Consider the following 23,550-nt stretch of genomic DNA (forward strand, 5'->3'; position numbering starts at 1 on the left):
TCTCCCATGGCTCGCTTAGCTCATCACACTATATGATCTATGTAGATTGGAATTGGGAATGCTAAAGTATAACCAAGTTATTTGAGTGAAAAAACGTGTTGACCGATGTGTTTACCATTGCTATGTCGACCTAGTGCATGTCAACCTTTTGTCTGTCAACCTATTGACTGTCAAACCTAACCATGGGATACCAAACATCTTTATCTAAATTATGCTTTAGCAAAGATTACCAGAACATCACGTCGTATCTAAGTGGGGGCATTGTCCTCAAGTTGGAAAACGTTTGTGGGCAGTGGGTATGGGGTGGGGCTAAATTATGTCTGCTGTAAATAGCTCCACCCCCTCCGCACTGTGGTGAAGGGTTTAACTAGTTTTATCTTCATTCTGCCCCTTCGCAGGCAGGGTGTGCTGGGATCTGGGAGAGTCCTCTATTTAATAATAATAATAATAATTATTATTATTAGCAGTTTCTTATACAGCGCACACAGATTCCGCAGCGCTTTACAGAGAATAGTTGAACATTCACATCAGTCCCTGCCCCATTGGAGCTTACAATCTATATTCCCTACAACATGTACACACACACAGACATTCTAGGGTTAATTTTGTTGGGAGCCAATTGACCTACCAGTATATTTTGGGGGGTTTTGGGTAGAAACTGGAGTACCAGGAGGAAACCCACGCAAATACGGGGACAATATACAAACTCCGCACAGTTAGAGCCATGGTGAAAATTGAACCCATGACCTCAGTGCTGTGAGGCAGTAATGCTAACATTACACCATCTGTACTGCCAATCTACACTTCTGGGGCTGCAGGAGACTACCTCACAAGCTTCTGGGAGGGTAGGTAACTATGAAATAATAACACAAAGGATGGATCTCTAGGTTTTCAGAAAGATTATCCATGGTAAATATAATATGAATGTAGAAACATAATAACATGTCCCCAACAAATGTACTAATAGTTTTTTTTGGTACTTGTGGATTATCACGGCTCCCACGATGTGCATCGCATATCAAAAAATCGCATCGCATGCGATTTGATTGCATGCGATTTGATCGCATGCGGTTTTTAACAGAAAAGCATCCAAATGCATTGAAATTAGTATCAAACATGTTCAATGGCCCCCAAATGTCATTTTTGAGGCTGTACCACCCCCACTATTAACGCGAACCCGAAGCGTTTCGAGCGCAGCGAGCCCGCGTGGGGCGGCGGTATGCGTCCTACGACCTTTTCATACCCCCACTATCCACGTCGGCGTGGAGTTGAGAATAGAAAGTGTGGTGAGCGCAGCGAGCCACCGAGCCCGAAGCGTGGCGAGTGCAGCGCGCCCCGCGAGGGGACACGGATACCTTCACAGGTATATGCGTCCCCTCGCGGGCTTTACAGGTGTCCGCGTCCCCTCGCTGCGCTCGCCACACTTTCAATTCTCAACTCCACGCCGACGTGGATAGTGGGGGTATGAAAAGGCTACGCTATTATTAACCTCAATAACATTAATTTCCACTAATGTCTGCGCTCGCTACACTTTGGGCTGGCATAGATAGTGGGGGTTTGAAATGGAGGCATTTGCCAAATTATTCCCAAACCGATGGACAGTAAATGAATTTCGCAGTTTAGGTACTGTGTCCATAAAGCGGTATCCTTGTCAGTACTAAGTACTTAAACACACTTAAATACACTAGGTACAGTATAATCAGTACACAAGACGGTATAAATTTGCACGTCGCAGGGAGCCGGGGGACAGCGGCAGATGGCAGGCAGGGAGATGGAAGCCTCCCTGCCTGCGCCGGAGTCTGTGTGGGGGGTAGGAGGGCTCCTGGGGACACAGGCAGCACAAGCTGTGTATGCTGACTATGCAGGGCTGCTGTGGAGTCACTACGCTGACTACACTAGGCAGCCGTTGGGCTACGCTGACAACATAGTCTAGCCGGGCGCAGTGATATTGCACAAGTACCCTTATTTTGATGAACATCATCTTCATTACATATTTCGGAAGCAACCTCCTACACCGCTCGCTGACCAGGTTCCTGGCTGCACTAAAAACTCTTTCGGAGTAGACGCTGGTGGGGGGATAACTCAGGTAAAATAGAGCCAGTTTGTACAGGGGCCCTTAAACTGCCAGTACAGGTACAGACTTTCTGACATGTCTACTTGGATGCTGTCACCAAAGTAATTTTCTTTTTTCAATGGTGACAGCATTGTATACAGTGACAGTAGACATGTCACCAATCGTTGGCAGGTCCTTCAGTCCGGACCAGATGTCCAAACTCGCTCCTGACTGCCCTGCATAACCGCCAGTGGGTTGGGTAGGAAATCTGAGCTGTTTCATTGCAGCCACAGGTGTGGGAGAAAATGAAGGAGGAGCTATTGCCGTGTCACGGTTTGCTTCAGATGACAATCTCCTGACCAGCAGGTCTTTGCACCACTGTAGACATGTGTCTGCTGAAAATAGAGACACAACATACTCTTTAAACCGAGGATCGAGAAGATGGCCAGAATGTATTCCTCTGACTTTAATAGACTAATCACCCTTGATCCTTGCAAAGCATATGAAGGGCTTCATCCACAAGAGCTACAGGCTTTGTGGAATCACAAAACTTTAGCTCCTCCTTCACTTTCTCCAGCTGCTTCTGCAACAGCCTGATCAGGGGATTGATCTGACTAAAGGTGGCCATACACTAGTAAGATTTATCTTCAGATCTGGCTGGTTGGAACATAAACATGGTTATGGATGGGAGCAAATGACAGTTGACCATTTGCTTGGAAATGCTGGAAAACTGTCACTCATCCATAACCATGTTTTTGTTCCAACCAGCCAGATCTGAAGATACATCTTACTAGTGTATGGGCACCTTAAAGCTGGCAGTGTCAGAACTAACTTCATGGGTGAAATTGAATAGGATGAGAGATTCAGAAAGTGAGATAATTTGGAAATCTCACAATATTTTTTTTAACAAGGGCAATCATTTACACTTGTAAATGATTGCCACTTTAAAAAAATGGTGATTTCTTATCAAATCTATCACTTTCTGAATCTCTCTTCCTATTAAATTTCAACCCTAGTGTGGCAAGTTCAAATGGTTGAAGAACCTTGCACAGCACGGAAATCAGTCTCCACTGCTCTTGGGTAAGGTGCATCCCCGCTCCTTTGCCTATGTCGTTGGTGGCTGTGTACACTTCAATGGCTTTTTGCTGCTTCTCCATCCTAGGCATCATATAGAGCAGGCATTCCCAACCACGGTCCTCAAGGCACACCAACAGTGCAGGTTTTAGTGATTTCCAGGCTTGAGCACAGGTGACTTTATTAGTACCTGAGTGATTCTGATTAAACCATCTGTGCTGAAGCCTGGATATCACTAAAACCTGCACTGTTGGTGTGCCTTGAGGACCGTGGTTGGGAATGCCTGATATAGAGCATGGGTCTTCAAACTGTGGCCCTCCAGATGTTGTGAAACTACAAATCCCAGCATGCCTTGCCACAGTTTTAACACTCCCTTATAGCAAAACTGTGGCAAGGCATGCTGGGATTTGTAGTTTTACAACATCTGGAGGGCCACAGTTTGAAGACCCATGATATAGAGAGTGGAGTTTCAGGGCTTCACAACCTCTTGTTTGAGGTGATGGCAGGGCAGGTTCAGGAGTTGTTGATGTCGCCCCAGTCTTCGGCAGCCAGTGGCAGAAATGCGGAAGTGACCCACAATTTTGCGGGCCACCACAAGTATCTCCTGCATGCTCCTGTCACTTTTGAGGAAATGCTGCACCTCCACATTTATTGTATGGGCAAAACATGGCACATGTTGGAAATTGCCCATATGTAATGCCCGCACAATGTTACTGGCATTGTTCGATACCACAAATCCCCAGGAGAGTCTAAGTGGGGTACTTAGAGATTATTCCCTCAGTTTCTCTGGCCCTTATTCTGATCGGTGCGGCCGGATCCGATTATGCGGCCAGGACCGTGCGTGCGAAACCCCGCCTTCCATACGGATCGCCAACTCCGTCCGTACGCGGTAAGAAGCTGGCCGAACGGACTGCACGTGTATTTTTCACGGAATACGCCTCCTCCATCTCAGGGAACCTCCCCCATCATTCGATGGTCGCAGATCCTCTGGAGGAATCCGGGATAGAAGAGGCATCAGTCATGCCAGTGACATGGCCTGCAGGACTACCTCCGATCCGGATTGTAAAGGTTATTGGCGAGTGACTTGCTGGCTTGGTTTTCAGGCACTTGGATACAACAGGATTAAGGTATTTACAGGTGGAGCGCCTCTCTTCCTTGACCGGGGATCGGCAGTATGTCCTCGCTGGCGATCGTCGGCGCAGAGGCGCTCCATCTGACTGGGACGTGCGTGCATCTCACACGCAAGCGAGCAGGGGCGGATTTAGGGATGAGGGCACCCCTAGGCACAACAATAATGTTTACTAAGTAGGACAGGTTACAGGGGCAGTATCTGCATGTCCTATCCATTTACACTCTATTTAAGATGGAATATAGTACAGTACAGTGGATATTTTGCAGTTATTGGTACATTTTGGGCTGACAGTACTATCACAGGCATCCAAGTGCCGCCCCCAAACATGTGCCGCCCCTAGGCCGGTGCCTCACGTGCCTAATGGGAAATTCGGCTCTGCACGCGGGTCCCAGTTTCAGGACAAAACCGCTGCGGGTCCCTGCCCGTCTCCACTTCAGAGAGATTGGCAGGGATAGGGGGGACAGCGGGCGGTGAGGGGCACCGGGGGAGGAGGCAGGGACCCGTAGACAGCTCCGTAGCCATGGGGGTGCCCGAGCATCTCCTGCGTGGCCACTGGCAGGAGAATGAGGCCGGCTCTATCTCTAGGTTTCCCTGGACTGCTTACGGTCCTAGCCACAGTTTCTGAACTAAACAGTGACTTAATGAACAAACTGCAGGTGACGCATAAGCGAGGATATCCCCAGATGACCAATGGCCTTACCCCTGCTATCACAGCGTTACATAAGCTACATATGGTGAGACAATTGTTGTCCGGATATGGATAAAAATAATTCCAGACCAAAAAGGTGGATTTTTTTGGTCTTCTGCCCAGGCATGGTGACGCCTTATGCATCCCAGTGACAACTGTCTCATCTGGTACCTCATTTAAGCCAACCATATCACCATCAGCATCCTCCTCATTAACTTCCTCCTCAGCGCCAGCTACATCAATATCATCCTCCCATAGGCATGCACATATTGAGTGTACAGGCACCCCCTAATGCTATTGATGTGCCCACCCTTATTAAAACACCTCCCTGCTGTTAGCAATACTAGCAATACCTTTTACCAAAGACTTTTGCTTTTAAGAACTGTAATCTGTTAAAAGAAGCGCCCATGAATTAATGATGTGTGTTTTGCACTGTTACTTGTACTAGACCATTGTCATATGACTACATACCTGCGTCATCAATATATGTTTTATTTATATTTATACTTTATTTGCATCTACTGTGTCTTCTAATTACACAGAGTAATTAGAAGATTAAAACTGAAATAGGCAGGAGATTATGGGGTAGCTGAGAGATGTTTCATATTGTAGCAAGTGCCAATAGATGATGGTAGACACGCCTTATTGGCGGCGTTAGATATACCCAATGGAGGCGTTAGACATGCCCAGTAGGTGGTGCTAGGCACACCTCTTTGACAGTGCACGCTCTAATAAAATGTGCTGCGCACACCTATGCCTCCTGCTGGTGTACAACATTGACACCTTCAATCTCAAATTCAGGAACTGGACTGTGGGTGATCCTTCCAGCATATGTAGAGGGCATGCTGCAAATGGTGGAAAGAGCCACCTCTTTCTGTACATTGGTGTGAAGGTCAGGCATTGCAACCACCAACAACCTTGGACTCTCCTTTGGGATTTGTGATGCCATGTCATTAGAAAGGCACAGAACTTTGCTATGTTTTTGATGACAGCTTAGCTCTCTTAAATTGTCAAGCAGGGGGAGAAGGGCTTAGATCATCGTGTGAAGCTGAACTGATAGCCATGAACATAGGCCAGGGCCTTAGCCGTTCCTTGCCACTCCATGTCGTAAATGGCATACTGGCAAACTTAAGTATCTTCTCAAACCATTTACATTTACTTTTTTCCTTTGTGTTACTGAACTTTGGCATTTTGGATTTTACCATGCCCTCTACCATGACATTGGGCATTGGACTTGGCAGACAATGTTGTTGGCATTTCATGTTCTATGTCATGGCTAGTGGCAGCAGCTTCAGCACTAGGAGGAGCTGGTTCTTGTTCTTTCACTATTTTATCCTCCAAATTTTTGTTCTCCATTATCTTTCTGGAGTTATAATAATATGAGGCACATGAGAGTGTACCCCTACACAGTGTTCCCTCTAAGCTGTGCGCAAGTGCGCGCGCACACAACTCGACAAGCGTGCGCACATACATTACAACAGAGCGCACAAAGCAGCAGTGGTCCCTTTTTGCAGTTGTGGACTCAATTAATGCGTGTTTCACCCATTAACTACATTGTGTGCTATGTTGTAAATGTTTAAATGTTTAATATCATTTTGAAGTAAAGTTAACAAAAATGCTGAACGTCGTTTTCCAGTGATATATAAGTGACGCACAAAAATTTATATTTCCTTCCAAAGTTGCACAGCCAAAATCTTTTGCCGCACACAGCCTTCGTAACATTAGAGGGAACATTGCCCCTACACCACACACGCACACTGCAAAGCCTGAAAAAATTATACAGATTTAAAATAACCCTTTTATTTTGGGGTTATTTATTATACTGTATGCGGGCGGCACAGGAGAGTGTTCTCGGCCTAAACCCCATAGACACACACAGCAAAGCCTGATTTAAAAAAAATAACCTTTATTTATTTATTTTGAATGTACAATGGACTGGACTGTCCCTGGAATTATATGGCAGTACAACTGGACTTAATGGCAGTGCCACTGGGCTTAACAGCAGTATTACTTAACTTAACAGCAGTACCACTGGATTTAACAGCACAACACCACTGAATGGACTTATACAGCATCACAGGGAACACCAGCAACGGCACCAGAGGACTGGACAGGACACCACAGGACACCACCACTACAACCAGGTCGTCACCCCACCCCAGGTTCCCAGAAAGATACACAGAGACAACCTCCCTCAACCCTCTCTAATGCAGGAGTCAAGATGGCGGTGGGTGCAGGGGACTTCTATAGATTTCGGATCTCGCGAGAATCCGACGCTGGGATGATGACGTTTTGCCTCGTTCTGCACGCCGAGCTTGGTGGAAATTACCGAATGGCGCTCAGATCTCAGATCAGATCCCTGCCGTTTGGTAGCGCCCGGATTTCAGAAATCTCATCTCTAGTTTAAAACATTAAAGACAAGCTTAAACCTGAGGTTAGAAAGTGACAGAACAGTCGGCTTTAGAATAAATACATTATAAAACCTTTAAACGAAGTATCATTTTCAAGTTCCAAAAGGTTCCACAAATATTGTATACCGCAGCAAAAACGTGGAAGTCTAAAGGAGCCCATACACGGTCCGTTGTGGACCGGCTCCTTTCTGTACTATGCGATGCGCGCTCCCGCGCATCACATAGGCCCTTATTCTGATCGGTGCGGTGTTTTCCGCTTGCGGTCGTACCGCCGATGTTTGTCGTCTGCGCATGTGCAGAGGTCACTCTGCGCATGTGCAAGCGGTTTCGCCGTACGTTTTTTTTTAGACGCCGCACAGGGGGTGGAGAGGGGCGTGAAGGGCTACTTAGCCTCATTACCCTATGCATACGCCCCGCGTTTCATGGGCGTTCCCATGCAAACGCTGGGCGTATGCATGGTAATGAAGCCGTGACGCATGTGTAGGGGGCGGGCATCTGACATCGCCGGATGTCAGCAGCCCGCCCCCATACATGATTTCATACGGACAAGTGTCCGTGTGGTCTAGGGTGGCGGGAGCTGGTGGAGCGTGCGGCCCTGCATTCGATGGTCGGCGACCATCGAATGCAGGGGCTGCTCCCAAGATGGAGGAGGCGTATCCCCGTCCACTTTCATGCGGACCGCCACATATCCGCGTACGGACGGAGGTGGCGATCCGTATGGAAGGCGGGGATTCGCCTGCACGGTCCTGGCAGCATATTCTGATCTTGCCGCACAGATCAGAATAAAGGCCATAGTACTGTACAAAAAGTATGTGCTGCACATACTTTTTGTACTAGGTAAAAATCGTATCGGATCGCAGTGCATGCACACTGCATGCACAAGGGATGCGATCCGATACGATGTGTGCTGTTTAAGCACAGAACGGATCCAATGAACGGACCGTGTATGGGGGGCTTAAGGGGTAGATTTATTAACAATATTTTATTAAAATAATGATAGAGAGGATGTTTTCACACCCATTAGCATTATTTAATATCACCTAAATGCATTGAAGGGGTTTTGGAGCAGTTTAAAAATTAATTAAATCATTTTACAGTAATTCTCATTCCATGTGTCCATGTGACATGATTAGGCCATACAGAAATATAGCTTTTTCATATTTTTCACCACCTGGCAATTGGCAATACCATAGGTGGTACAGCAAATAAATGTGTGTTATCAAGCCAAGTGTACGGAAAACTCTGCAACTAGTGGTATGGTATTTGGAAATAATGGTTTCAGTGCTCCTTTCCCACCCAAAGCAGAGTCAGACAAAAATAATATAAAATATAAAAAAAAAAAATCATATTATTATTAAGAATATACTTTATATTGTCAAACAATGGGTTATTTTTGTGTGTCATGTAAACAATTATTTTACAATAAAATAATAAGAAATTAAGCTAAAAAAAAGATAATTTCTTCCAAGATTTTTAGTTGCAACATACAGTATTGCATTGCCAAGATCTCACTGTTTTACTGATCTCATTGAGGCTGTTCAAAACCACTCAAGCAGTAAAGTTGCCTGGATGCTTTTCTCACCTTACATTAACAATGTTTCCTGCATTAACGAAATCTAATGTGAATGGTTTCATATGCCACCTATGTACAGGAAATATTACAATGACAAAAGTAGTAACTGTCAGCATTACTTTATCTTAGTAGGCATATGTGCAGACTGCTGGGTGATTTCCTTATACATAATGTTTATGTTATGTTAACTTTTTATTTATTTATATGCTTCTGCTAAGCTTTGATTTGAAAAATAAATTACAGCAACTAATAACAATAATTAGCTACAGTGTATGATTGCTGTTGCAGAACCTTTTTTGCAGGGGACTTACAAACAGTGGCGTAACAATAGTCCTGCAGACCCCGCGGTCGCGGGGAGGTGCTGAGTAAGTGTGGGCGCCGGGGATCTGCGGGGCTATTGATGCGCTTCCCTAGCCCTGCCTTATTCCACTGGCACTGCTTGCTGTTGCCACCGACGCAGGCTGTGTGGCCGGGACCCGCTGCCCGAAGATATACTTGTCTGCAGTCCCGGCTCTCCTCCAGGCTGGCACCTGATAATGTCAAAAATAGCTCTCACAAAATGTCCGCCCCCTTACAGCAGACACTTATCGAGGATGCTAGAGGAGGCTCCTCTAGCATCCTCAAAAAGTGTCTAAAGAGCTATTTTTGCCATTATCAGAAGCTGGGCTGCAGACAAGTAGATCACGTAGATGTATGTTGCCGGGATACACGGAGGCAGCACCAGCCAGGTAAGGCAGGATTGGGGGAGTGCAGCCTTTATTTTACTGGGGGGGGGGGGGGGGGGGGGGGGGGTGGGGGGGGGGGGGGTGCTGCAGATATTTCCACCGGGGGAGGTGGGGGTGCAGTATTTCAGCAGGGCTGCTGATAGGGGGTGCAGAGGGTACATCTGGCCAAGGCCCAGGCAGCTCATTTTACCCTCCGCAACACCACCACCCCATCCCCGACTGCCTCCGCTGTGCTGCCTGCACTGCGCCTAGGGGCACTAAATGAAGCACATGCTTCTTCAATGCAGGACACCGGCAGCCAATTAAAATGCTGCACCAGCTTTTGAGCGGCTGCTTGGCTCACCAGCCTGTGCTGCATATAATTGGCTGCAGGCACCTGCATTGAAGAAGCCTGTGCTTTGAGACCTGCTGTGTTCAGCAGGAGGGGATGAAGGAGCAGGAGTTGGGAGGTAAGTGAAGGGAGGGGGGATGAGGGGTAGTGGGGTGCGGAGGGGCCCGGACTGGAAATCAGTCCCAGGCCCCAAAATTCCTCATGACAGCCCTGCTGACTTGACCTGTTTTTCAGCCAATTCCGATGGATCGAGCTGATAAATCGGATGAAGGCTGGCCAAATCAGAGTCAATCATCAGGTCCAATCCCATGCACGTTCCTGTGCGCAGATCGGAGCCTGGAGAGCATACTGTATGTGCAGCACATATGATAAATAGAAATTGAATGCATCAGTGTACATCGCATTGCCTTTTTAGCACCCGGAATATATCACATCTAAACAGGGCCATAGGTGTGGTGCCAGCAGTGCCGTCTGAAGAGAAGGGTAGCGCTGGGCAATAGAGATGCTCTCCCCTCTCTGCATCCTCTGCTACCAGCTGCTGTGCCTGTAATGTTATGACAGGAAGCAGCTTTGGCAGCGCTATGCGCTTCGGTGGCCCCCCCCAATCCTTCTCCCGCTGTTGGCAGCCAGAGAGAGAGGCTGCGGTAGCGGCAGATGGGCAGGAGATTTGAAAAATCACATTCAAATGAATCAGTGGCCACCCGAATGGGAGCCTTAAATCTATTAATAACATTTCAGAGATCCATTGTAAGGACTGTTTATTGAGAATGTTGCTATTCAACTGATTTTCCATCATATACTGTAGGCTTGCATAACATAAGCACATGCAACCATGTCTCTGGTGACTCAGATTAGCAGCGCTCTGCTGCGTGAACAGGGTGGGCAGCTGACATCCGGTGATGTCAGCTACCCGCCCCTGACAATCGTGTCACTCTGCCATTTGCATGGGAACTCCGATGAAATGCTGGGTGTTCCCCTGGGCGTGACCCGTACCCGCTGCCCCACGCCCCCACTGCTCCGTGAAAACGGGCCAGCGACTATGTGAGTCGCCGCATCCATTTGCAAAAAAGAGCTAGCACATGCGCATAAATGTTTTTGTGCAAACGCGCAGGGGAGCGAATCAATCAGAATGACCTCCAAGGTGTAGATAAATTACAGTAGATAAAGGTTCAAATAAATGAAAGGGAATACAGTAGTGATTATGGGAGTTAATTCAGGCCTGATCGCAGTGCAAATTTGTTCACAGAATGGGCAAAACCATGTGCACTGCAGGTGGGGCAGATGTAAACTGCGCAGAGAGGGTTAGATTTGGGTGGGGTGGGTTCAAACTGAAATCCAATTTGCAGTGTAAATATAAAGCAGCCAGTATTTACCCTGCACAGAAACAAAGTAACTCACCCAAATCTAACTCTACCTACACATGTTACATCTGCCCCACCTGCAGTGCACATGGTTTTGACCATTTTGAGAACAAATTTGTCCTGCGATCAGGTCTGACGTGGGCCCTATATATATTCAAACTACAGTACTTTAGCAGCGCCAACAGCACATACATAACATAACTTTAGGATCCCCTTCTTCAGTAAGTTCCATTTTTCCCTTTTTATCCTATAGCCACAGCTGCGATGAGTGTGCAATGTACAATAGCATTCCATTCTCACCTTGGTAAACGTAAAAATGACTGCTTAGCATCAGCATAGCATAAAGAAGGCATTTCAGATGTATTAACTGATGCCAAGATTCATTGTTATATACCTGTCGAAATGATCAAGGATGCAGAGCTTCTGAAACAAGCTTTCATGGTTTAATCACTGGACTATTACAGGAAGAAATGGTTTATCACCTCATCCCTCCGGTGCAGGAATGACGATGCCTCTGCTCAGGCATTTACTCAACAGAGAATAATGGGCTTTTATTGATACTTCTAGGTTCCTTTGCCCAAGGGTAAAATGGATTCATCGCCATCAATTTTTCCTTTGGTTTCAGAAGGCAGTACGCGTATCTCTATCTCACTTTTGGTTATGATATTGGGTGCTTTCATCAGAATAATTACATTTAGTTCCGTCACAATATTGTAAAAGGTCTAAACTTGCGCATCTGGCTAAATAAATGATTGCAGAGAATTCGTTTTTTCCTGCTGCCCTTCATCTGCTGCCAGGCAAGAATTAATATTTGTAATTATTGATGCCTATGTACTCATGCTGAAAAAGTACAGCACAACAGAAGAGTCTTCTTGGAAACGGCTGGAGAAATCTATGCTTCCTGAAATTAAAATGGCCAATTTGGGGTATTAGTTAAAAAATGTACCATCTGTTCCTTACTATGCGTCGAAAATATTGACTGAAACTTTAAACGACATTTTAGCGTCCTATAAATCACGTTGCTACCTTTTTAACATTACAGATGGCCAGAACCTTCTTCTTTATTATTTATTTAACAGTTTCTTCTATAGCTCAGCAAATTCATTAGCATTTTATAATTGGAAACAACAGAGGTAAAGCAAAACTGTGGAATAACGTATAGACATAGGGGGAAATTTACTAAGATGGGAGTTCTATTTCACATGAGCTGTTGCTAAGGGAAACAACTCAGACACTATCTATTATCTTCTAGATCAGGGCTGGGCAACACCGGCCCTCCAGATGTTGATGAACTACACATCCCAGCATGCCTTGCATCAGTTTCAGCATGGCCACATAGCAAAACTAATGCAAAGCATCCTGGGATGTGTAGTGCACTAACATCTGGAGGGCCGGTGTTGCCCAGCCCTGTTCTAGAAGGTGCTTAATACATAAAAAGTTGGTTTCGATTAGTTGCCCATAGCAACATCCCATGCGAAAAAGAACTCCCATCTTAGTGAATTTTCCCCATAGAAAGGAGGTAAGAAAGCCCTGCTCGCAATCTATAGGTAAATAGGCACTAATACACAAGGATAGGTATTATTCATTGCATAATGCTCCACTAGATAGCAAAGATTCTTGGTAAGGTTTGTAATATGGCCACCCAGCAATGCTGGCCTGGGGTAACGGTGATGGGAAAGTAAAGAGTATTAGAATTATTTTTTTTTTTGCCTAATTCTAAAAGTGGTCACACGCTAGATCTTGTCTTTCAGATTGGATTACAAATTACTGACCTAAAAATAAACCCAGTCACGTGGTCAGACCACCACTCCCTTTGGTTCTCAATTGCAACCCCTCAAAATAGATCTGTGCCAATGGAGCTGACCAGGTATCGTCCAAGAAGGGGTATGACTCCACAGGCTCTTGCAGAAAATCTGGATATCTCTGCTTTACTGAGAGCTTGTGAAGATCCCTGTTCTCTAGTCCGTAGCTAAAATAGGGATATAACGGCTGCAATTGATAGTGCATGTACAACGTCTCAAACCACATCGTCAAGCTCCCTGGTTTGACAGCAGTCTTAATGAGCTCAAGAAAAGGGGGCGTCAAATTGAAAGACAATGGAGGAAGACTAACCTTTTGGAGGACAAGATAAAACTAACAAAGCATATTGAGGAATATCAATCAACAATAACCCGTAAGAAGTCAGAGTTCCTGTCAACTGAGATCATGGCAGCAAACAATAGGCCTGCTCAACTTTTCCGCACAGTGGTTGCAAACCAGCATGCCTGCAGCCTGATGAAACACTCTCCCAGGCAAGATGTAATGAGTTTGCAAAAATTCTTCTCAGATAAAATATCCACCATCAGGGCAGGAATCTCCACAGTTCCTTCAGATGAGTGCCAAACTACCAAGCCTGACATTGTAAGCCACCTGTCCTCATGGACCAGCTTTTACCTAATGGATGTAAAGGACATTGCTGAAATTGCCCTGCTTTTGCGTCCCACTACCTGTGATCTGGACCCTGCCCCAACCAAGCTCCTAATAGGGTGCATGGATATAATTGGCCCTATATTTGCAAAAATTGTTCAGTGCTCTTTGCAGACAGGAATTTTTCCTCAACCTCCAAAGGAAGCAATTGTTAGACCTCTTCGTAAAAAAACTAATTTAGATCCAGACTGCATGAGCAACTACAGACCGGTATCAAACCTTCCTTTTCTAGGAAAAGTCATTGAAAACGTGGTTGCAAATTAACTAGAAACCCGCCTGATATCTCATGATATGTATGATCCATTCCAATCAGGATTCAGGAGAAGACATAGCACTGAAACAGCCCTGGTATATGTGCTAAACGATCTTCTGATGGCAAGAGACAGAGGTGACTGTTCAATCTTAATCCTTCTGGATCTCTCTGCAGCATTTGATACTGTGGACCATGGGCTTCTGATTGAGTGCCTAAAAAAATTCTGTGGACTGGATGGCACAGTACTAAGCTGGTTTAAATCATTTCTTGCTGGCAGGTCACAGAGAGTTTCTTCTGGAGTATACTCATCTTCATCCGTGCCATTGCCATGTGGTGTCCCACAAGGTTCTATATTATCCCCCATGCTTTTTGCAGTGTACATGCTGCCACTGGGTGAAATTATTAGGCGCCATAGCCTTGTCTACCACTGCTATGCAGATGACACACAGCTGTACTTGTCCTTTGCTCCCGGCACTGTAAACCCAATAGCAACCCTAAATGGCTGTCTAGCTGAGCTCCAGGAATGGATGAGTGCCAGTTGGCTGAGACTGAATCCTGATAAAACAGAGGTCCTTATGATTGGACCTCAACATCAAAGGACAAGACAGCAGCACAGCCACTTAACTGGACTGACACTTGGGGGTACAGAATTACAAAACTCTGATTATGTGTGGAATCTTGGTGTGGTACTAGATGGTGGATTGACACTTAAACATCAGATATCAGCCACAATCAAATCCTCATTCTTTCCTCTGAGGAACATAGCCAGAATTAAACACTTAATCCCCTCTGAAGATCTGCCAAAAGTCATACATGCATTTGTATCATCTCATTTGGATTACTGCAATGCCCTTTACCTTGGTCTACCAGCAAAAGAACTGCACCGATTACAGCTGGTACAAAACACAGCTGCCAGGCTGTTGACTAAACAGCCCCGCTCTAGCCACATTACTCCCATTCTATACTCCCTTCACTGGCTGCCAATAAAATGGTGAATAATTTTCAAGATCAATCTATTGAGTTTCAAAGCCCTACATGACCAAGGCCCAAGGTACCTGAAGCAGCTTCTGATTCCATACTGTCCCACCTGATTACTGCGGTCTGTAGATGAAGGACTTTTAGCAGTACCTAGGATCTCCCGTAATTAATCTGGGGGTCGAGCTTTTAGCCATTCAGCTCCGACTTTATGGAACTCACTTCCCCGCACAGTTCGAGAGACCCCCACTCCAGAATGCTTCAAAAACAGACTCAAGACTTTCCTATTTACTCAAGCGTTTCCTTCAGTCCCTTAAGTGTTGTTTATGAAAAGCTTTTCTGTACTGTATTACATTCATTCTATATGTTAAGCGCCTTGAGTCCTATTGGAGAAAGAGCGCTATATAAATAAAATTATTATTATTATTATTATTATTATTATGATCTTCCCCATATAAATACATGCAAAGTGGTGTCTATGCCAAGTCTTCAAATGTGTATACTAGAGATGAGCAAGTTTGGTTTTATTTTATTCTTATCGCCAAGTTATCGCAATTTCTGATTTTTCAGATTGGCTATCGGCTGTCACGTGTTTTGCATAGCCAACAAGATCTCACTTTTGGATTCGAGTACAACCGAACCCGCTCATCTCTAGTGTATACAGGGTGTAAATATGTTTTTGTGCTTTCCTTGGCAGGAGGGAGCATAAGTAAAGGAGGGTGCAAAAGTACTATGAGAAAAACATTTTAACCCAACTACAGTATTACAGGAATTTTAAAATTATATTCTTATTGTTCATTGTTAAACATAGAATACAGTTTCTGAACTTTCTTTCTATACCACTACAATTATGTTGAACCACAGTTTAGGTGTTGAGCTCCCAGAAGTGCTGGCTGGTACTGTATAAAACATTGTAACAGTGTTTGCTTAGGACTTCAAACAGACTGTTACAGCATCAAGTTTGAAGTTCTGAATCTGACACATTTAAAACATACTTGCCTACTTTGGAAAACTAGTTTCAGCGAGATTGTAGTTGGAAATAGACTTTGAATATTAAGTTCTATGATGACGTGAAATGAGTGTAAATGGATTCATAAATGGATGCTCAAAGCAATTTACGCACCAACTGATGCAAAAGAATAGGAATGCAAATTTTAGCCGGTCATTCAGACCCGATCGCTGTGAATTCGCAGCCTAGGCAATTATCGATTGACTACGCATGTGTATGGATCACATGTGTAAGGCCATCCTGCAATAAAATCTAGCGACTTTTTTAATCAAAAGCCATTTGTAAGTTGATTGCTAGGAAGCCGGTCTCTGGGGATGATAACTAGCCGTTTTCTGGGAGTGTGACGTCTACTCTGGCCTCAATCAGCCTGTTACTATTGCACCAGCTGAGTAGGTCCTGGGTTACTGCACACACTGGGGAAATCATTAGACTGAGCTGTGAATGGATTTGCAGCTAATCGCCAATCTGCAATGTTTTCGCAAGCTTTCGCAGCCTTGCACAGGGTGGAAATGTTCTCTGGCGGGTGGCGGTTATCGGATCGCAGGGCTCTGCAAATGAGCAGAGAAGTGATCAGGTCTCAATAACCCCTACAGTTCAGTCCCCAAATAAATTCAGCTACACCTTTTCATCAAAAACCATATAATGATAACCTGTAAACAAGCACTATGTTAGAAGTTAGATGAATCATAACTGCTGATTTATAAATATTTTATAAATTTACTTATTTTAATGTCGTCCTCATTAAAATAAGTATGTGACACCAGTTTGAAACATTGTAGGTACAATAGTTGTGCCCATAGAAGTTATTTATTGTGTAGTAGCTTTTCATCATTGTTAACATGTAATCAATTTAAAAAGTTAAATTTTAAAATCACAACAATGTAATTTTTCCATTAATTAATGTCACGGTCCAGACACTATTCAATGTTGTGTATATGACAATTCATTACATTTGTGTGTGTCATGTGACTTGTGCCCTAACACTACCAAGCCACATCTCTGATTTCCCTGCACTATACAGTATTTGTCCCTCCTGCTGTAAATCCAATGTATGAGCTCATGCAGTAGAGCTGTCTTACGAACACTGAGCATAAGCAGCTAATGCACTTTTTCATGCATACTGTATGTTTTAAGGGGCCCATATATAACATATGTGCTAATTTGGTTTGGTACAAAGTGAAATGATACAGACAAATTATAAACTAATAAAGGTAATATTTGTACTATAACTAACATAGACAATATGCATGCAACTTTTATATCTTATTGATCATATTATATTTGATTAGGACAGACGCTCTTTAATAGATGGAACCTTTTGCTAATCTAAATGGTGTTCTAAATCAGGGCTGGGGAACATCGTTCTCAGCAGCCAGTAAGCTAGGTTTTTGGCAACATAGAGATACAGCTCACCAGGGGCGTAACTACATATTTGTGGGCCCCATAGCAAAAGTTTGTAAGGGCCCCCTATTTAGCAACTGATGGTGATAAATGTATGTAAAACATATTACTTAGACAGGAAAGATGGGCCCCCTTCAGCTCTGGGCCCCATAGCAGCTGCACCCCTGGCACCTATGGTAGTTACGCCTTTGCAGCTCACATACATCAGGAGTGCCACAAATCTACTTGATGTTCTATGTACAACCCTTTTATGCAGTTGAAAAAATATGGAACCTCACATTCTGCAAGAATACAATTTGTTGCTCTGTGATATCACAAGTCTGAAAAGACAGACCCGGAGAGCTCCCCGCAATTATTTCCCATCCAAGACAGAATCATAACACGGCATGACAGCGACTGACCTATGTCGCAGCAATGAGAGGAGATGCTTTTTAGACGCCAAGTTATCATAGAGACTCAATTGAGCAATTTTACAAAAAGCAGGCAAATGGTGCTATCCATTCACAGGATATGAAGTAATATGATTCCTGTCAAGTCTATCTTCACCGGTCTGACTTTACGACGTGGTGTGATAGTGCTCATATTTCATGTGTCATAAACTTAGGTTTTCATGCTAGCCGGGGAGTTTCAAAAGTTAAAAAAATGTGACAAAAAGGCACATTGCATGGTGCTTTTTGTGCATATATTAATAAATAGAGGTTTATTAATATATAGGAAAGGAAAAGCAGGCAGTTTTAGAAAATTCAGGATTTGAGGCACAATCCGGTCTTTGCAAAGGAGTATTTGTGCATTAAAACACAGAGAGAAAAGCTTTAACAAAGAGCTGGTGGTCATGGCCTCCGTGGCTCCCAACGTTTATACCAGAAGTTGAGGAGTCCACAAATTAGCATTTCCAACATGTATAAAACACTCCCCGCATTTACCATAGACCATTGCTGGTCTAGATTATAGTACCCAGCACATTTTCTAAATCTGTCTGCAAATGCTGAATAAAAGTAACTAGCCACTTTGCTGTCAGAACAAAAGCACAGGACACAGCGCTCTGTCAGGAGAGTGGCTGATTGCACAGTGTTGGATGAGTGCAAACCAAGCAGGAAGCAGACATTCCCTGTTTCCTTACATCATGCAAACTGATAAAATGAGCTCAGGGAGTACATCCAGCATCTGATTTTAGCTCGTTATCCAAATATCAGTAGCTGAGCTGAAATTCAACCGTTGTGGAAATATGCCAACATAAGCAACATATCATAGCTGCAAATAAGAGTTACTTCAGCTCACACTGATGTACTGATATCAGCCTGGAAAGGAGTTCCATTAAACTTGTCAGCATACCATTGCACAAACGCTTTTATTGACTTAGGAGTGCTTAGTCACATGTAACATTAACAATATATGATATGCCTGAGCACCAATAAGTCCCTGCTGAACCACTAAGATAGGGAACAAGTCTTATGCATGCATGGCCAGCACACATAAAGATATAGTGACATGGCTCCGCCTAAGTCATTTTGCATGAATCATACTGGAACGCATCCTCCAGCTTTTGAAACTAGTCAATTTAGCTTGGTTCAATCCAATCGTATATTACAATGATCAACACAAATACAAGGGCTGATTGAAAAGTAATGAAACTGAATCCGTTTTTCTGCTACAAAGTAAGACATGGCAATTCTACACTGGTTATTGTATACATCTATGTGCCTGAACTTGTTGTTGAACTGCCGTCGTTTTTTGTTTGGTCACAAGACCTTGTGGCAGGGACAGCATACTTCCACATGAGAGTAATGTGGAAGATCCAGTCCAGGATTTAGAACAGCAGCAGCAGGGCTAGGGAGATCCAACACGGGTTTTCCTAGGATGTATTGGGAATTGCTGGCTGATTAGTAGCACCTGGTGCTTCCTGTTATATGTGTGTTCAGGACAGGAGGTTGCTGTTCCTAATGGAAGTTATTGCCTGGGCAATAGGCTTGCAGAGGTCCGAGGATTACGTAAGGGATTCTTTGAAAGTACCCTTATTAAGTGAACTGCCATTGCTGTAACCTGTAAACTGCCATGCTGCAACTTAAGAAATACAAATCTGTTATCCTGGAATGCTGTTTATATGCTGAGAATAAGAATTAGACTTTATCTATAACTGGTATATGTGATTCCTTGTCACAATCTTCAAAAGTTCCTTCATGGTGGAGGAGGAAGACATGTTTATGTGATTACATCAGAGATATGTGATTTTTTTTTTTAACTTGGAAAAAGTGGAAAGGAAACTCATGAAATGTTACGTCTTATGGTGAATTTCCTATTAGTGGCGTGACTGGGGTGGCACTCTTGGAAGCTTGTATTGGTATGGTCATCCAAAATGTGCCAGTTACTGCAAAATATTTGTACTTAATTTGCCTTATGCCATCTTGAATGGAGTGCAGATTGGTAGCACATGTACATACTGCCCTTGTAAACTACCCTACTTAGTAAATATGTGTACAAATGTAAAAATAAAAAAACTTTCATAGTGGCTGGTTTTTATTTATTATTCTATTAATTTGGCTATCAACAAATGAGGGCATACTGTATGACCAATCAATGAATATAATAACATTTAAAAAAGGTGGGTGGCCCATTACTGTTGTGCCTAGGGTTGCCCTGGTTATGGAACGCATACAGTGGAGAAACAATTAGCTGTGTTGCGGTATTTCAGTGGTGGAAGCATCATACCATGCACATCAAGAAACCTATGAAGAGCTTGCCAAACAAAGGAGACTATGGCAGCTTCAGACACATTGATATACAGTATAAGTGTCACAATAACCAGCATAGCATTGCCATGTACAGTATAGTTATGGAACAGAAAAACAGAACCAGAGGCAGCCTCAATACTTTACAATCAGCCTTTGTACATTAGCAGCCAAGATGGCTGTATTGAAAATATAAACCATTTTCCAGGGCTATTAAGTGGGCTGGTGGCTATACAGGGGTGTAAGTTTAGAGTAACTATATAAAATGCACTCTTCCATATATTATAGTGGTAAAATGACAATACACTACGTTATACTGTAGTGCAATCAGAATTCCCAGTTCTGAAGTGTATGATAATAACTGTTTCACATATCCTCTTTTTTGATTTTTTTTTTTTTTTTCATCTTTGAACTACTCTATAGGAATAATGGATGCAATGCATTATTCTAACTGTAATTTCAATTGAATCTATATTTTGCATCCCGTTCTTAGGCTGGCACAGTCACGATAACCTATCAGGCTGGCACAGAATTACAGCCTGTAGCGTATGATTTATATATCAGTGCATGCTCGCCTTCACAAACCTTGTAAAAAGCTATTGCTCCTTCTTTTTCCTGCTCAGTCGATTGCAAGTTAAAGGCATTGGACAAAGACATGACACATTACAGACAAAGCACAAAACACAAAACCAACACAGATACAAGAATGTTATATACAAAAAAAAAGCAGGAAATCCTTGACTTGTGACTACAGCAAGCAACATAAAATACAATTCATCTTCTTTACAGATCCTTAGCAATTATTTTTCATATACCACTGTATGCTATGGAGTTTCTCCTGATTAACTTTTAATCCAGTAATGCTCCCGTCTGTGTAACACCGGCAGATCAAATATTGAGGTAAGCAAATTATTAAATAAGGATTTGGCTAATGATCTCTAAATACATTTTGTAAACCCTTTGTGATAAAGAATAAAGTCTTACCTCTTTCCCTCCCATATTCTCAAACATTTTTTCCAGCTGAACTCTCAGTTGTTGGATGTTGTTCATTAAAATACAGGGCTAGAAGTAAACAGAGTACAATCAGTTATTTCACGTGACCAATAAATGTTCTCTAGATTCAGACAATAAACTGAGATGGCTTCACCTGATAATATAAAGCAGGAGATGCTTTGTTACAAAAAAGTGCAAGTTGTCCTTGCAAACAGTTGATGTATACAAAGTCCGATTATATAGCAATAATAATTGACATCCCCACAGGTCAGCCTGCAGCTCCCCCTGCACCCAGTCACAGCTCCACCCCCCCCCCCCCCAAATCCACCACCGCTGATAACATATACCATTGTACCCCTCCCTCGTTTTCTCTGAGGCTTCTGCCACGGTTAGCTGGATTTAAGGGACAGGCCCTAATTCCAGCAAGTGCCCATCCCTTTTAGAGTCTGTAGCTACTGGGAACAGGTAATACCAACCCCCCTCTGTTCTCCTCTCCTTCTCCCCCTGGCGTGACGGCGGCTCTGCCAGGCGCAACGCGTGTGACAGGGGCTTAGCCTTGCTTAATGTGTACATACACTAATTGTCAGTACTATCTTTCTGTAAAAAAAAAAGGTCCAGGAACTCCGGGGGAGTTCCTGGAGAGAGAGAGAGGGAGGGAGAGAGAGAGAGAGAGAGAGAGAGAGAGAGAGAGAGAGAGAGAGAGAGAGAGAGAGAATGAGCTGTATAATATACATTGTATATTATGTATTTAGGAAGAAAGGCACTCACATGTGACTTTAAAATAAAAGGTATCTTATGTAAAGTACATTTTGGCCCAGAACAGGTTCAGGAACCCAGTCCTGATAATGACATATTTAATTAGAGGTACAGGAACTGAGGGGTAGATGTATATTAAGTTACAAGCGGAGTTTAAAAAGGGACAGTCAGGAGCTGATTGGCCGGTGATGAAGTACCAGGCACTTTATCACTTCTCCTCCCTTATCATGCTTCATATATCTACCCCTGAGTTCCTGCTAGTTCCTGCTGAAAAATAGCACTGCTATAATTATACTAGATAGACAAGCCCAGCAGAACATGCTAGACATGCCCAATATTCAGCAGTGCAGACCCTATTAAAACGTGTTGTGCATGTCTATTACAGAACTTATACAAAACATTACTAGACATGTAGAAGGTATAATTCAAACAGAAGAAATAAGTCAATTCTACACTCCCACAGTTGCACAAGCTGTAGCCTGATTGACATGCTGTGGGTGTTTGGGGGATGGACAGGTGCGGGGATGGACAGCAACTCTGACAATGAGGGCATATTGCCCCTTTTTGTGGGAGTCCCAAGGCAAGGGTTTTCTTATGCAGATTTCTTGGCCTCTACTACAGAGCAGCGAAGGCCAGAGTAGCATTAGAAGCACTAAGATGCCCAATATTTTTGCACCCATCTCTGAATCAGGCCATAAGCAACCAAATCGAAAGAATCCCAGTACTGTGATCTATTAAGTGGAGCTCTTTGCGCTTTCTTCCTATTTAAAATAGTAGTCATGTTATAAAATCCGAAAGCTTTTCAGATCCTTTGAATGGGCTCATTCTTTTCCATGATGGCTTTTACTTTTGGTGATTTCCAAGGTTGATTTGTTCATTTTACCAAGGTAAGAAAATGAAATCAGCCATTTGGTATGAGGTGACAATCCTAGAAAGCGGTTGCTAAAGGTAGGGGTGGTGGTGGTGGTGGGAGGGGGAGTTATAGTCAAACCCCTAAAAACATACAATAGCAAAAACAAGAAACAGAGCAGCGCTTTAGCGCCTGCAGCTTTCATTTGTGAAATAATACGTGAAGATTCAAAACATTCCTTCTATTGAGAGAGTGCCATGTCTCCATCAAGTGCCGGCTCCTAAGTGACTGGTCATCCAATACCCCTGTTGGGATCTAAAATTACAAATTGTTTTTTCTTACAAATAACCTTTTTATTATATCATTTTCTTTTTATTATATTGTTTTAATAAAATGTTCATTTGAAAAAGAATCCCACTACATGTATAGTTGATTTACTCATTTACTTTCATAGCTTATCCTGTTCTTGTTGAGAAATCGGTGTTTATGGGTAGATTCGCCTGTAATAGATTCAGTAGCCTGAATCCTGTAAATCATGTAAATGAAGATTTTTTTTATCTCTATTTGTACAAATTAACATTTAGTAGATAATCCCTTAACAATATTGTGTCAAGCACTGTAAATTATAATTTGCCCTTAATACGTGACAGCATGTTTTTACAATTAAGAAACCACTGAGGCTGTAAAAATGTACAATATATCTCATCAAGATTCACTTAATATGAGAAGCTCACTGACGTTCGTAATACACAAGTACATTACTGCAGTATACT

General features: G+C 43.4%; 1 protein-coding gene across 1 annotated transcript in view; it reads right to left on the bottom strand.

Annotated features, from left to right (window-relative positions):
* UNC13C (unc-13 homolog C) overlaps positions 1 to 23,550 on the bottom strand; it is a 536,500-nt gene that overhangs the window by 109,844 nt on the left and 403,106 nt on the right. The window contains exon 25 of the mRNA XM_083183881.1: positions 21,163 to 21,240. Coding sequence (XP_083040007.1) covers positions 21,163 to 21,240 — 78 coding nt within the window. The remainder of the gene's footprint in view (positions 1 to 21,162; positions 21,241 to 23,550) is intronic.

Source organism: Crinia signifera, chromosome 4, assembly GCF_055691185.1.
Source record: "Crinia signifera chromosome 4, ASM5569118v1, whole genome shotgun sequence".
NCBI classification, from domain to species: domain Eukaryota; kingdom Metazoa; phylum Chordata; class Amphibia; order Anura; family Myobatrachidae; genus Crinia; species Crinia signifera.